Source organism: Penicillium diatomitis, assembly GCF_028827545.1.
Source record: "Penicillium diatomitis strain IBT 30728 chromosome Unknown utg000014l_segment0_segment0, whole genome shotgun sequence".
In the NCBI taxonomy this organism is placed as follows: domain Eukaryota; kingdom Fungi; phylum Ascomycota; class Eurotiomycetes; order Eurotiales; family Aspergillaceae; genus Penicillium; species Penicillium diatomitis.
Window position 1 is genome coordinate 525,678 of NW_026623186.1, and position 14,888 is coordinate 540,565.

General features: G+C 46.8%; 2 protein-coding genes across 2 annotated transcripts; both read right to left on the bottom strand.

Moving 5' to 3' along the window:
- Window positions 1-6,200: 6,200 nt before the first annotated feature.
- Window positions 6,201-7,395, bottom strand: N7539_008837 (WD40 repeat domain-containing protein; the record flags this gene model as incomplete). Its single annotated transcript, XM_056938432.1, has 2 exons — window positions 6,201-6,806; window positions 6,856-7,395. Coding segments are annotated over 2 exons (1,146 nt in total), but the record flags the coding sequence as incomplete, so codon positions are not given.
- Window positions 7,396-13,265: 5,870 nt separating this feature from the next.
- N7539_008838 (retrotransposon gag protein) lies at window positions 13,266-14,349 on the bottom strand (the record flags this gene model as incomplete). The annotated part of the gene is made up of 2 exons (XM_056938433.1): window positions 13,266-13,367; window positions 13,447-14,349. The coding sequence occupies 2 exons, from the start codon at window positions 14,347-14,349 to the stop codon at window positions 13,266-13,268; spliced, it is 1,005 nt and encodes a 334-aa protein (XP_056786441.1).
- Window positions 14,350-14,888: the final 539 nt, after the last annotated feature.

Below are 14,888 nucleotides of genomic sequence, written 5' to 3' on the forward strand. Positions count from 1 at the left end.
CGTTTCAAGGCCAGGCCCTGGTCGCTGTCATTAGTCAATGCCAGAGTCGCAAGGAGGCAGATTAGCGTCGGTATCAGTACCCAGGCCGGGTACTTCACCTACCCAAAACGAGGCGTAGCACCTGCCTGCGGCCCCTGGTGAGATCATATACGGTACTGTGCCTATTCCAGACGCTTACACGAGTCCCATGATTCCTGCCTTCTTCCCTGCAGTGCATCCATGAGCTTGTGGCTTCGATAACGTATAATACCTCGCTATAATGCCTATCATGTCTGCCTTTCTCCAGGTCCGACTTAGAAAAGCTTAGAAAAAAACATCATTCGCAGATAGTCTAGGAAAAAAAAAGCAATTAGCTACTTGATATCGCTGTCTTCTCCAGGGAATAGGAGAGGTACAGGGCTATCTAAGAGTTCAATGTACTTTCATTCATATTCTATAGTGAACCCCAAGATAAAGGTAAGTATCCTGCCTAGCTTGCACTGGCGAGCTTGTAGGATTTCTTCCTCGAAATGATCGATCTTTTGGAAGCCAACATTGGGATGCACAGGTATCCCAAATAAAATTCTGCTGCGGCTGGTTTCTGTCTACCAACAACCTATGTAATTCGATAGGTCACTCGTCGAATATTTATGAAGTGGACCGAGAATCAGTCCCTTTCCAAACGCAGACAGAGAATTCTGCAGGTTCGTTTGGGGAATTTCGTACAGGAGGTTTGTCCGGAGAAAGTGGAAATACCAAAGCATTGCAGATATGATTAATTCTTATATTGCTGGAGACAGAGTGCATGAGCTATTGTTGATTCATGATATCAAAACCTCGACACTCTTAACACTTATAGCAATCAGGCGGGGAAAGTAATGATTCCAAACCCGCTACATTCCGAGAATTGTATTCTCGTTGATGCTGGCGCGTAGGTACGTCTGTAGCTGCACCTGCCCATGCAATGTGTGCCAGAGGATGGATAAACCGAGGACGATGGATGCAGACTGCAGTGGATGCCGGGACATTGCGAAGCACCTGGGATCGACACCGCAGACCAGCTAGCTAAAGAAGTAGCCATACCTGGCAAAACTCACCCATTTCCCCCCTTGCTGTCACGCGAGAGGGCCTCCATCAGAATAGGAATCTACACCCAGTGGGAGAGAGAATAGAAAGAATAGGAAGAGTCAAGGGACGGTGGCCATCTTCGTAAGATCGACAACGCATTGCCGGCTAAATACACGAGGCGCCTCTACGGTTCTCTACCAAGAAACCGAGCAACTGCGAACCGGACATTGCCGGTTATCGACATATGCAAAGGCCTTCCGCTTCCGCGACGATGGCCTGTGCGTCTGCGGCGGGCGGGAAGGTGTGATACATGTTCTGGTAGATTGTCCTTCACTCCGAGATCTACGCCGAGAGCTCCGGGGGAAGGTCGGGAACGCGATAAACAGCATGACGACCTTATTGGGAGGACCTGGAGAGAGGGGAACTGCTTCACGTGCCAAGACGGTGGAGGCTGTCTTGGACTTCGCTGAAGCGTCACAGCGATTTCGAAGCCGCGCGCCATGAGGGCAGTAAGACAAGCAATAAGGGCTACCAGGCCACGACAGGCCCCGACGAGGCTCTAAGTTCGTTTTGGAAGTAGTACACGAAGCATGTATTCTAGATGTATACATAATTGTGGTAGCCTGCATATCACTTCGGTGAGGGGTCAGGGTAAATAAATTACACACACACACTGTACACTATCTATTCTCATGGGTCCCTTTATTACTATCACGAAAATTGCATATTCAGAGCGCTTTTTTAGCACTGCGAAGAATCTTCGAAACGAGGGTGGCCAAGTTTGAAGCAAGTGTCGTCAGTTCTGTAAGTTCAATCGTCAATAAATATTGCCAGTATACTTGGCAAAATACCTTTCACTTTCACAAACTTTTACCGGGTTCAAAATCACTATTTCAGAATGAAAGTAAACGGTTTCTATGTAATGATGATTCTTCTCGCACGGTCGGTTCGGGGGTCTCCAGCCGTTCGGCCTCCGCAAGGATCATTATTAATTCACAACCATTGTGGATTTGTATTTTATTATGTGCTGACTGCAGATGAGAATACCCCCGTGAACTCGGTGAACCCCGACCAAGTTGTGGCTGTGAATTTCGAAAACAAGACGGACGGGGGTGGTGTTTCTTTCAAGATTGCCAAGACTGAAACTGATCTACAGAGTTGTACTGATCCAAAACAAGGTTGTATTAATCAATTACAGGCGGAGTTCACTCTTAGTGGTTGCGAGATTCGGAACAATGCCAGGTGCAGACTTTGGTATGATTTGTCTAGAGTCAACGATCCAAATGGATAATTCGTTGGCATCGAGTACTCCCCGGCCCCCAGAGTTTCGACCTGCCAGGAGCTCGTGTGTCTAGCCGGAGATAATTAGTGCAAAAACGAACATATCTTACCTAACGACGATTACGCTACGAAATACTATGATTTTGGCGTTGGTGCTAGGGTCGAAATTGACCTTCACCTTTGTCCAGTTTCTAAATCATCTACAGCCCCCCAAGGTTTAATTGCAATGTTCAGCGCTAACTATCCTTCATCGCAGTTTTCGAGAACGTACCTTATCGATACGTGGTCACGGCGAGATTTTTCACTATTACAAAGTCGATCAAGGTAATAGCAAGGTATACATCTGTTCGTAAGCTAAAAAGTGGAGGCGGAAGAGAATGAAAGAGCCCAGCCTCCGTGCTCGAGAAATCAATTTGTGGTTCTCATGTCTGCACTAAGAAAATACCTCCAGCAATACTAGTACGTACGGAATACCATATCTTCCCAGAGTAATGCAATTTCGGATCTTTGTGTCCATAGGGTTTCGTTCATATTCCGGTGGTCGGGTAAAGAGTTAGCCTTAATCACTGATAACCCCCTCGTTACTAGTAGTAACCTTGATATGGTTTCGACCCCTTCAAAATCTACCTACCTCCACTGCTGTACTATTAATCGCTCGGCCTTCTATATGTAAGCTATTACTGTGCGCTGAATATCTAAAAAGAAGAGTAGTTGACGTATTAATCAGACGATATACTCTAGCTAGTGGCCATAGATGGGGTTGCTGGAAGCTCAGCTAGGACTGCACTTCGAATAGTGTGCTGTACGGAAGCACATTGCGACCGTATACAGATGCCGTACCGGGGATACTGGACAGGGTTCAGCTCGTGTCGAAGATGATATGACCGTGAGCGACGTTTTTTGCAATTCACACAATATAAATCACACTGGGAATATTCTTGCTCAACATATGGTGGAGGCTTCGATATTTGGTCGGGGTCGCAGAATTCTGCATCCATAGTCTGAGCAGATTTTGTCATCTTCGCCAAGCTAGCGAGATCATAAACTAAGCTGGACTGCCACTCGGCGGGTAGAACCATCATGAGATCAGTGCTTGAAACTATTCACGTACTTATCTGTTAAACGAATCCAAACACCTCTTATGTAGCGCATCATGTGGCCGCGGTTTACAGGTGGTATACACCCTGGATGCGATAGCATATGCTGATTGTCCAGGGTATTTATACTTTATATGGACTCTTTGACAGTTGATCTGGTATAGGGCTACGTTTAGATCATAGACCAGAAAATACCCAGTCACTTTACGTCTTCAGCGGTAATTCTGAACAAATTGTGACATACAGTTCGTTAAAATTATTTCTTACCGGTCGGGCGCTGTGTATCATACCAGGGCTTGGAATCCTAGCTCCGCTTGATTCTTTGAGGGCTGTCAGATGTTCCGGTCTTCGCGCCTTGGACAGGGCCAGATCCTCGCACGCTCGCCCGCTAGGAAAGCACTAGGGAAGCGATCGTAAAAAAGAAGGAGTGCTCTCTGAGAGTTGATATTCACGGAATATACGAACGAATAATATTACAAGTGACTCCGTATAACACAAAATCTTCACGAGAAGCGTGCGTCCATGAACCTAGAAAGCATTCTTCTTTCGTCATTTGAGTAACGTAGACACTGAGTGCAATTGAAAGCTCTGCAGGCTCGCAGGTCGTGAAGTAGTCTTAATCATGGCCTAAGTTTCTGCTACTCTTGGTTCTTCGGTAACCAAGAATTGATATATCCGAGCATCCAATAACATTTACGAGTATGAGGTTGTACCTGTGACGGGCCAGAGCCCGGTGGTTGACCATATGCTATGGCCTTCCGGATACCGCCTTGGTAGAAGGGGTCTGAGCGGGGTCCTACCCGAGATAGGATCGACGCTGTTGAGGACCGCGACCGACTCCTATCCTTTCTTCTTTCCTTCCTTAAGATTGTTGAAAACAGCATGTTGGCCTAGTACAATTGAATAAATTCTGCTACAGCCCTTCACAGTATCTACTACTAAGTATAAATAATTTAGTAATTCTAAGTTTACTAGATTAGACATAAGATACGACTTCTAGTATTATATTTTCCTAGTGTAGTGGGGGATTCGGTTGCATGTACTTAGAGTAGTTTTCCTGTAGAGGTACGGGTGCCTGATGGCCTTACAGTCAGGAGATGTTGTTTAGTCCATGCGATTGAGATCCAGAAGGTAGATGGGACATGGTTCTTCTAAGTATGGCTACGAACGAAGTTATATACGTGTGTGCGGGAGGGCCGGAGGCTTCACGTGACCGTTCGGAGCCGTGCGTCAAGGACATGGCCTCGTCTGGCTCTGGTCGTCGGAAAAAGGAAGGGTTAGGGTGCCTGAGGCAGCCATAGGCCCGTGACCACACGATGCGGGATTCGGGATTAGGAAGAGTATCAATCACCTCTCGGTCTGATCAATAGTTTTGGTCTGGAGTATGAGGACGGTCTTTACAGTCAGATTCCTTACACTTGCAATGTCATACTCTTTTTGATTCCTGCCCATGGTTCCTGATATCGGACTATGTGATTACCTTGGATGATTCCGAGACTTGCTTGCTTGCGTTTTTGGTTTGGTTCCTCTATGACTCGACCTGCCTGGTGAGATCAGACTGCCTTGAGCATTCCCCTCTTCACTAGCTACTTATCTATATACTATAGGTAGAATATACCTTTATATAAGTCGTACTATATATAGATAGTCTTGTTATATAAGTTATAATAGATTACGTACTGTTCGATATTATTATAGGCAATTAACCTAGCTCCGACGATCCTATAGTAACCGCTACGGGACCTATACTGTAAGAAGAGAACTCAGTGCAGTCTCAATTGAATATTGAGTGCTCGGGTAAGCTCGGTCGGGGACTTGGAAAGCTGGACCTGTGGACACCCAGGATGGGTCACGTGGTCCGTAGTGGCCGCAGCCAGCCGCAAATCCAGGACGTCACGACTGAACGAAGGACTCGCAGATTCCCCAAGGATAAATTATCAGAGGAAGACAGTCCGTAGGGAATCCGTAACCGTTGAGATATCTTTCCCATCTCGCATCTCCATCTAATTATTACCGTCTCTGTTAGGGGGTCTGTATCGCAGGACAGAGAACCTGTTGGCTAGGCAGAGAGTCCAAGTCTATAGGGTCTGATTTCAAAGACTGAATCTTGGAGTCCGGGTAGACTCCACTAGTTTCCACAATATATACATGCGGTCCCCGTGTACCGAGTCCCCACAACCCCACATGATGTCTTGAGGGTTGTTACCCTAGGGCGGCGCGGGGTCGATCGTGAATCGTCTCGAGTCACCATATGTGACTAGCGCCGTGACACCTAGCCTAGGGATCGCTTAAAATTAAACTTTATCGAAAATATATGTACTCTTAATACCCCTTCGAGCTATAGAAAGTTATCTAGTCTTATTATTCTATAACCTACTTCTAGTTAGTTATAATCATGAATCTACCGGGTAGTAGGCAGAATTGAATACTAGCAGAGGAGGTCTGACTTACAGACAAGTGCATAACCAGCTTCACTAATTTGCATACTGTTGTTAATTCTATGCCCCACTGATAAGACTCTAGCCTGAAAATTGGGTGCTGTTTAGTGGGGTATGGTATGTACTCTTCTTTTCCCCCCTGGCGTAGAACCTTCCAGATCTTGTCACTGAGTCAGCCATCTAATTGTGGCAAATCGATCCGGAGGCTCGTGGAACTTGGTGGCACATTCCATTAGCACCAAAGGGCCATATAAATTCTACTTTTCTCCCAGGCCCTTCTTTTACAAAGAGATTAGAAAATAGAGGATGGAGTGAGAATGGAAATTATTGACGACTGCTATAGACGAAATCGTAGGAAAGAAACCCGCCCTGATTCGTGTCCTAAGGCAAGTGAATCCCCATTAATCGCGGAACACGTAGGCCGAAAGTCAGGAGAAAGCCAGAGTACATTTTTGCCGTTCATGTTTATCCACCGTCCTTGCTCAATGAAGATCGCCCGATTCTTATGGGTTGAATTAGAAGCAAGATATTTGTGGCCGGATTGAACATCGAGGGTGCCTAAGTTGGTGATTAGATATGAACCGTCTTGAGAAAAGTCGAGTTTGTTGACGATTCCCTTAGTGGTCAAAGTCTCTTGCAGGCCGCCCGTCGCCGTGGACGCCAGCAGCCGGCCGTCGGGCGAGAAGGCCACCGAGTGAACCCAGCTCGAATGGCCCTCGAGAGTCTGCAATTCTGCACTCCATTTTTCATTAACTTGTGGGAACTGGCATATCCAACCTGGAAGCTCTGACTTAAACTCTCTACGAATTATTGTCGTTCGAGTTGTAAACACTAACCCCGCGTAATAAATCTGAAGTGGTGCTTCGTTGGCTATCTGGCGATTTTTCAGTACAAAGCGCGTTCCATCATGCAGAAAATCCGATATTACAGGATTGTCGTCGCGCTATATCTATTAGTGTAAGTTTTAAATGGCTATGTTCTATGTTACTTACTAGTTTAACCGTGTGGAGGAGATCAAGCATACCCACCACCTCGGATATAAGACCTAGTAGACTCATCGCCTCCAGCCAGTGCAGAAAATGCTTCTGAAGAAATAGTAGCACATCTTCTATCCCGGAAGATAGATCCTGACTTTGCTTGAGGTGGTGTATCCAGTAGCGACAAGAGTACTGTAATTCCGGCGGGAGATATTGGCGGGTATCCTGGGGGTTGTCTGCCTTCTGCGCTCTAGGATTTGCGAGATTACAGATATCCTTCCGTAGATGACTCTGCATGGTTTTGAGACAGCAGTGAGCAATTTCTTTGTGCTTTCTTCGCTCATCCACAAGAAATTTGCTGCTAGACCGGACCAAAAAATCCCGAAATGATAGATGTAGGATCCTAACAGGCTGATCTCGGTCACCGGGAATGCTCAAAACAGAGCGGAATGAATCTAATCGATTGCTGATCTGGTCTGTTCCTATCCCAGTAAACCGCGATAGGGTATTTATAGAAAGCGGATCAGCGGGAAGGATGATAATACCGACTATGTCCTGGAACTCTTGCAGGAGCTGCTGCTGCTCCGATTCATCACTCTCTTGATCGTCTAGTAGTCGCGTCAGAATTGGCAGGTATGTTGTTGAGGGGTCTGTATCGCAGGACAGAGGACCTGTTGGCTAGGCAGAGAGTCCAAGTCTATGGGGTCTGATTTCAAAGACTGAATCTTGGGGTCTGGCAGACTCCACCAGTTCCCACAATATATACATGGAGGTTCCACGTACCTAGTCCCCACAGCCCCACACAGAGCTCCTGGGGTTGTTACCCTAAGGCGACGCGGGGTCGATTCGTTCGTGAATCGTCTTGAGTCACCACGTATGACTTGCGCCGTGACATAGATGATATTTGAAGGTAATATATCTACTCGTACTAGCTCACTCCCTAAACATAATTAAAAGGTTGTAAGCAGTGTTATTCCCTGGTCGATATTTGAAGATAATATTCTAGATGATATTTGAAGATAATATATCTACTCGTACTAGCTCACTCCCTAAACATAATTAAAAGGTTATTAGTAGTGTTATTCCCTGGTCGATATTTGAAGATAATATTCTAGATGATATTTTAAGATAATATATCTACTCGTACTAGCTCACTCCCTAAACATAATTAAAAGGCTATTAGTATTTTTATTCCCTGGTCGATATTCTGGATAATATTTCGAGATAATGTATCTACTCGCACTAGCTCACTCCCTGAACATAATTAAAAGGTTATTAGTAGTGTTATTCCCTGGTCGATATTTGAAGATAATATTTGGAGATAATGTATCTACTCGTACTAGCTCACTCCCTAAACATAATTAAAAGGCTATTAGTATTTTTATTCCCTGGTCGATATTTGAAGATAATAATTTGAAATAATATATCTACTCGTACTAGCTCACTCCCTAAACATAATTAAAAGGTTGTTAGCAGTGTTATGCCCTGGTCGATATTTGAAGATAATATTCTAGATGATATTTTAAGATAATATATCTACTCGTACTAGCTCACTCCCTAAACATAATTAAAAGGTTATTCGTATTTTTATTCCCTGGTCGATATTTGAAGATAATAATTTGAAATAGTATATCTACTCGTACTAGCTCACTCCCTAAACATAATGAAAAGGCTATTAGTAGTTTTATTCCCTGGTCGATATTTGAAGATAATATTTGGAGATAATGTATCTACTCGTACTAGCTCACTCCTAAACATAATTAAAACGTTGTTAGCAGTGTTATTCCCTGGTCGATATTCTGGATAATAGTTGAAGATAATGTATCTACTCGTACTAGCTCACTCCCTAAACATAATTAAAACGTTGTTAGCAGTGTTATTCCCTGGTCGATATTCTGGATAATAGTTGAAGATAATATATCTACTCGTACTAGCTCACTCCCTAAACATAATTAAAAGGTTATTAGTAGTGTTATTCCCTGGTCGATATTTGAAGATAATATTCTAGATGATATTTTAAGATAATGTATCTACTCGTACTAGCTCACTCCCCAAACATAATTAAAAGGCTATTAGTATTTTTATTCCCTGGTCGATATTTGAAGATAATAATTTGAAATAGTATATCTACTCGTACTAGCTCACTCCCTAAACATAATGAAAAGGCTATTAGTAGTGTTATTCCCTGGTCGATATTTGAAGATAATATTCTAGACGACATATTCAGATAATATATCTACTCGTACTAGCTCACTCCCTAAACATAATCAAAAGGCTATTAGTATTTTTATTCCCTGGTCGATATTCTGGATAATATTTGGAGATAATGTATCTACTCGTACTAGCTCACTCCCTAAACATAATTAAAAGGCTATTAGTGTGAAGGGCTGTAGCAGAATTGATTCAATTGTACTAGGCCAACATGCTGTTTTCAACAATCTTAAGGAAAGAAGGAAGAAGGGGTAGGAGTCGGTCGCAGTCCTTAAGGGCGTCCTCGGGTAGGACCCACTAGAACCTCGCTCGGACCCCCTTCTGCTAAGGCGGTATCCGGAAAGCCATGGCATATGGTTAACCACCGGGCTCTGGCCCGTTACAGTACCCCCTTTCTCATCTTGACAGTCGATATGACGAGCTCCGCGCCCGTATCGTTCCGATGTCGATTCGCAGTTGAAATACGCCCGGAACATCCTTCGTACTTATCAAGCGCCTCACAGTCTTGAACGGAATCTAAGGGTTCCCAGGTAGTCTCTGCATAACCTGCCCATTTCACTAAAACCTCTGTTCCAGTCCCTTTTCCTACTCTGCGCGCCCTATGGTCCAATATTTCCTCGACCTGGTATTCCAATTCGCCATCGATTACCAGGGGAGGAGGTTGCGTATCGTCAACGATTTGCGAGGGTAACGGGTCCGATGCAGCAGGTCGTATAAGGTCCACATGGAATACTGGGTATACACCAGTTGGCATATCCAGTCGAACAGTGTGTGGAGACGGTACTTCCTGTACGGTATATCTCCCGTGTAACCAGTCAAGCTTCTTCGAATGCCGCTGGGACCGAATATTCTTGAGGTTCAACCATACTTTGTCCCCTTCTCGGTAGGTCGGTGCCGCCTGACGAGACCGGTTGGCGTATTCCTGCTGCCTATCTTGTGCAGTCGCAATAGCGGCCTGTGCCCAATCGGTTGCTTCTCGAAGACGTTTCACGAACGCTTCACCCGCTCGCTGGGGGCCAGTACCACTAGGTATAGAGGGATTGCTTTCCTCGATGCCGATGGGATCAACGTGATAGCCATGCGTGAAGAAGAATGGTGACATTCCAATCGATGTGGCATCTCGATTATTGATCGCTATCGCCACGACTGGTAACAGTTCTATCCAATCGTTCTGAGCATAAGACGTGAAAGCCCGCAGGATCTTTTCCACTTCCTGGTTCGCGCGTTCAGTAGACCCGTCTGTCTGCGGGTGGAAAGCGGTAGAGAGTCGACGTCGAATCGATAACTTTTCGCAGACGAGTTCCCAGAATCTGCTAACAAATTGAGGACCCCTATCACTCGTGATCGCGAGAGGTAACCCGTGGTGCATATAGAAATGCTTTAAGAATACGTTTGCTACTCGCTCCGCTGTCGTTTCGACCATGCCGACTAAGATCACTCCCTTTGTTAGTCGATCTGTTATAACCAGGAGGTTCGTGGCTTGATTGTCTTTCGATGGAGGAAGGTCGGTAATGAAGTCCATTGAGATATCGGCCCAGATTCGCTCAGGAATCGGTAGTGGTTTCAACAGCCCGTGCTTCGTATCGCGCCACACTGAGCTCCTGCCACACACGGTGCAGTTTCGCAAGAATCTCCTTACATCCTTCGCCGCTCCAGGCCAGAAGAACCGTCGAGACAGTATCGCATAGGTAGCGTCCCGCCCCGGATGACCCGTGACATGGGAGTCGTGAATTTTCTGAATAATACCGGTACGTAGCGGCTCACTTTCGGGAATCCAGATCCTTTGTCTGAAACACAGCAAACCTCTCTCATCCAAGTGACACTCCGAGAGGCTGGTTTTCGTATTCGTTTCGGCAGCGACTCGCCGTTCCCCGTCCTTTAATGCCTTCGAATACGCTTGATAGGTAGTATCGATTCGTCGAGCCTGTTGCCATTCTCGTTGTAGCTCCTCCTCTTCGAATATCTGGACCCCTCGTTCGAAATCCAGAAGGGCATCGTCATCGAAATTGCCTATGCGGGGGCGACCGGTGCGAATCGTAACCTTTTCAAATATCTTTCGCAACCGATTCGATAGCCTTTCATCTTTGAAACTTTGTGGCATATCCTGACCACGTCGAGAGAGTGCATCAGGGCGAGTTGCATATCGCCCTGGCCGGTATTGTAGCGTGAAGTCAAATTCACTTAACAGGTCTGCCCATCGCATCTGCCGCTCTGAGAGGTGCCTCGCCTTATTGAAGTAACGCAGGTTTTTATGGTCCGTTATGATAGTGAATCGAGGAACCATCTTCAACTCGGGTCTCCACTCCCGTAAGGCGCGAATTATCGCCAAGAGCTCCTTATCGTAGATCTTGTAGTTTGACTCGGCTGGGGTAAACTTCTGTGAGATATACGCGCATGGAGCCAATCTATCGTTATCCTGTCGCTGGGATAACACCGCTCCAGTAGCCCATCCTGATGCATCTGCTTCCAGCACCGTTTCCCTGCCTTCTTCGAAGTGAGCTAGGATCGGTGCGTTGACGAAGCGTTCTTTTAATTCGTTGAAGGCCTGCTGACACCCGTCGTCCCATTGGAACGTGGTGTCCTTCTTTGTTAACCTGGTCAACGGGGCCGACAAGGTAGCGAATCGGGGGATAAACGACCGATAAAAGTTGGCGAATCCTAGGAACCCCCGCACTTCACGAACTGTCTTTGGGGCCTCCCATGCTCGAATGGCTTCAACCTTCTTAGGGTCCACATGAATACCTTCTCCAGCGCGGATTATAAATCCAAGGTATTTGACGGTGTTCTGTTCGAACTCTGACTTTGCAATGTCACATTGCAGCCCGGCTTCCTTGAGCTTCTGCAGCACTTTGCCTACTTTTCGGCGGTGATCGGATAGTGATCCGTTCGAGTAGATGATAATGTCGTCGACATAGGCCGATACAAAGTCGTCAAGATATTGTTGCAATACCTGGTTGATAAAACGTTGGAAGGTTGCTGGCGCTCCGGTAAGACCAAAGGGGGTAACATTCCACTCATAGAGACCGTATCGGGTTCGAAACGCCGTCTTCCACTCTTCGCCTGACGCGATTCGAATTTTATGGAATGCCGCAATCACATCGAGCTTCGTGAACCACCTGGCCTTAGCTATATTCCTAAGGGTTTCGCGGATTAGTGGCAGTGGATATCGGTCTTTCACGCTTAATTCGTTCAATCCTCGATAGTCGACACAGAATCGTACACCTCCGCCTGGCTTACGCACCAGGAGGACTGGAGCCGCGGCGGGTGAGTTGCTAACACGTATAAAATTCTTGCCTAATAGGTCGGTTATCGTTTTGCGTAAATATAGCAACTCCTCCTTGTTCATGCCGTATAAGGGTCCATAAGGAGGTGTCTCTTCGTTGCCGTTTCGGTCGCGTTTCAGTGGTATTTTGTGATCGATTCCTGGGCGATGTGGCGGTAGTTTCTCAGCTAACTGCTGACTGAAAACTTTGAGCCATTTCCAATAATGCTTTGGTAGCTTTTCTTTCGGATCAATGTGCTTTTTTGGTTGCAACGCTTTGTCGATGTCGTTCAATGTAACCTTTCCAATCCTCAGCCGTTCCGGCTCCGAAGCGCTGTCGAACAGCTGTCGAACCGACTGAGCTGATACCTTGTTCACTCGCAAAGTCTTCAATCCAGGGGGTCCGATTGATGGGTCCCGCCTATTCCAACAGCGCGTTCGGCGACCATCTTTGTCGAAGATATCGAGATAGCCCTTCCTTGCCGAATATGTCCCATTCACGTCCCGTATCCATGGGTTTCCAAGTATGATATCATCTATCTGGTTCTCGATAATATATGCGAACACGCGGTGCTGTTGATGGCCATGGATATCGGCGTCGAAGTACGTAACGTGCGTGATTCGTCCTTGATTCGCTACTACTCCGTCAAGCACACGGGTACGGATTCGAATGCGCGGGAGATCGAGAGATTTGACGAGTTCACCGTTTACAGTTGCAAAACTTTGACAGCCCTGGTCGACTAGGGCCTTTGCGAACTGAATTCCATTCACTCTGACATCTAAGAGAAACGGTGGTGATTCGTCTTCTAAAAGTCTCTTGATCCCCTCCTGCTCCTGCTCGCGACTGGGAACAGGAGCTACTCGTTTTCCGACTCGCTCTCGGTGACCGAGGAATCGGTCTCTCCTCCCATGGGTTCCGTTTCATTTCCCTCTGGCGCTGCCTGTGTCTTCTTCACTCGGCTACGTTTCGCCATAGGATCGTGAACCTTTCGGTCCTTCTTTGTTTGACCGGTAGCAACGCGACTTGGGCGCTCGGCAGGTCGATAGGAACACTCTGAGATGCGATGGTTATCACTACCACAACGGAGGCAAAGGCCCTCCTCGCGACGTCGAGTCAACTCTTCGTGACTGACCCATTTCGCCTGCTTCTCGACACCTTTTCGAGGGCGGTTCCCTCGAGGATTAATACGATTAACGTCGATAGTAGGAGACCAATCCATCTCATCCAGGTTCCTCTGTTGACGACGAGGTGATTTATTAGATCGACTCTTACCCAGATTCAGAGCGTCCATGTCGGTCGTAATTTCATGCAGGCGGCTAATCAGTCCCGAATAGGTAGCGGGAATACCGCGATTCATTAGCGCGACGCTCATCTCTTCGTTCAACGCGCCTAATAGAATCTGTCGTCTAGCTTCGTCCGGCCAATTGATAGCTCCGGCGTCAGCGAATTCCTTTTCAAGCTTTGGTAGGAATCGTGTAAACGGCTGCCGGTTTGTCTGCTTTATCTGATATAGCCTTCTTGCCGCCCGCGATTGCGCGTTCGGATCTCCATATATGCCCTCAAGATACGCGAGTAGATCGTCGGGACCGGCTGTGTCTCGCGAGTGTTTCACATACGTTCCGGTATTCTTCCATGCAAGCTTCTCAAGGCGTGAGAAGATATACATGAATTGGTCCTGCCTAGACCCGATCGCTGCACCGTCGACTGCTAGCTTATTTTCTATCGTGATCCGCCAAGTGCCCCAGTCGTTGACGTTCCCAGCGAAGAATGGCGGGTCCGGGAGTCGGGGCCTCAATCTTCGTGCGGTGGTCGAAATCGATTCGGCGGGGTTTGGCGTTGGTTCCGTGGTCGTTTCAGTGACGCTTCCCAGGGTCGGAGAGTTTGCCGTCTGCCTAGCCAGTATATTTTCAAGTTGACGAATTCTTTCGTCTTGAGCGGCGGTACGCTGCTGCTGCGCGCGCTGACCCTCTTCTATTTGTTGCATCATCGCCTGCGCCCACGCGGGCGGGGCCTCCTGCTGCTCCTGGTAGTTCATGGTAACCAGGTGTATTGTGTACTAACCGGTGGGGATTCGGTAGCGTTCTAATGTTCCAATCTTCTGGTGTGCCTAGGAATAGGTATCTTCTAGGGCTTTCCGATGCGTCTTGAGCGCTAAAGAGTTATGCGCTAGGTTTCCGTTCCAATGTAGACACGCCGTTGAACCGCAGTCGATTCAGGGGCGTGACCAATACGTTTCCAATGAAGGTGCCTGGGTCGACTCCCTAGGACTTGCTTGTGGCCAATGGTACTTCTTGATATAGAAGGAAGATTGTTGAATGTGAAGGGCTGTAGCAGAATTGATTCAATTGTACTAGGCCAACATGCTGTTTTCAACAATCTTAAGGAAAGAAGGAAGAAGGGGTAGGAGTCGGTCGCAGTCCTTAAGGGCGTCCTCGGGTAGGACCCACTAGAACCTCGCTCGGACCCCCTTCTGCTAAGGCGGTATCCGGAAAGCCATGGCATATGGTTAACCACCGGGCTCTGGCCCGTTACAATTAGTAGTGTTATTCCCTGGTCGATATTTGAAGATAATAT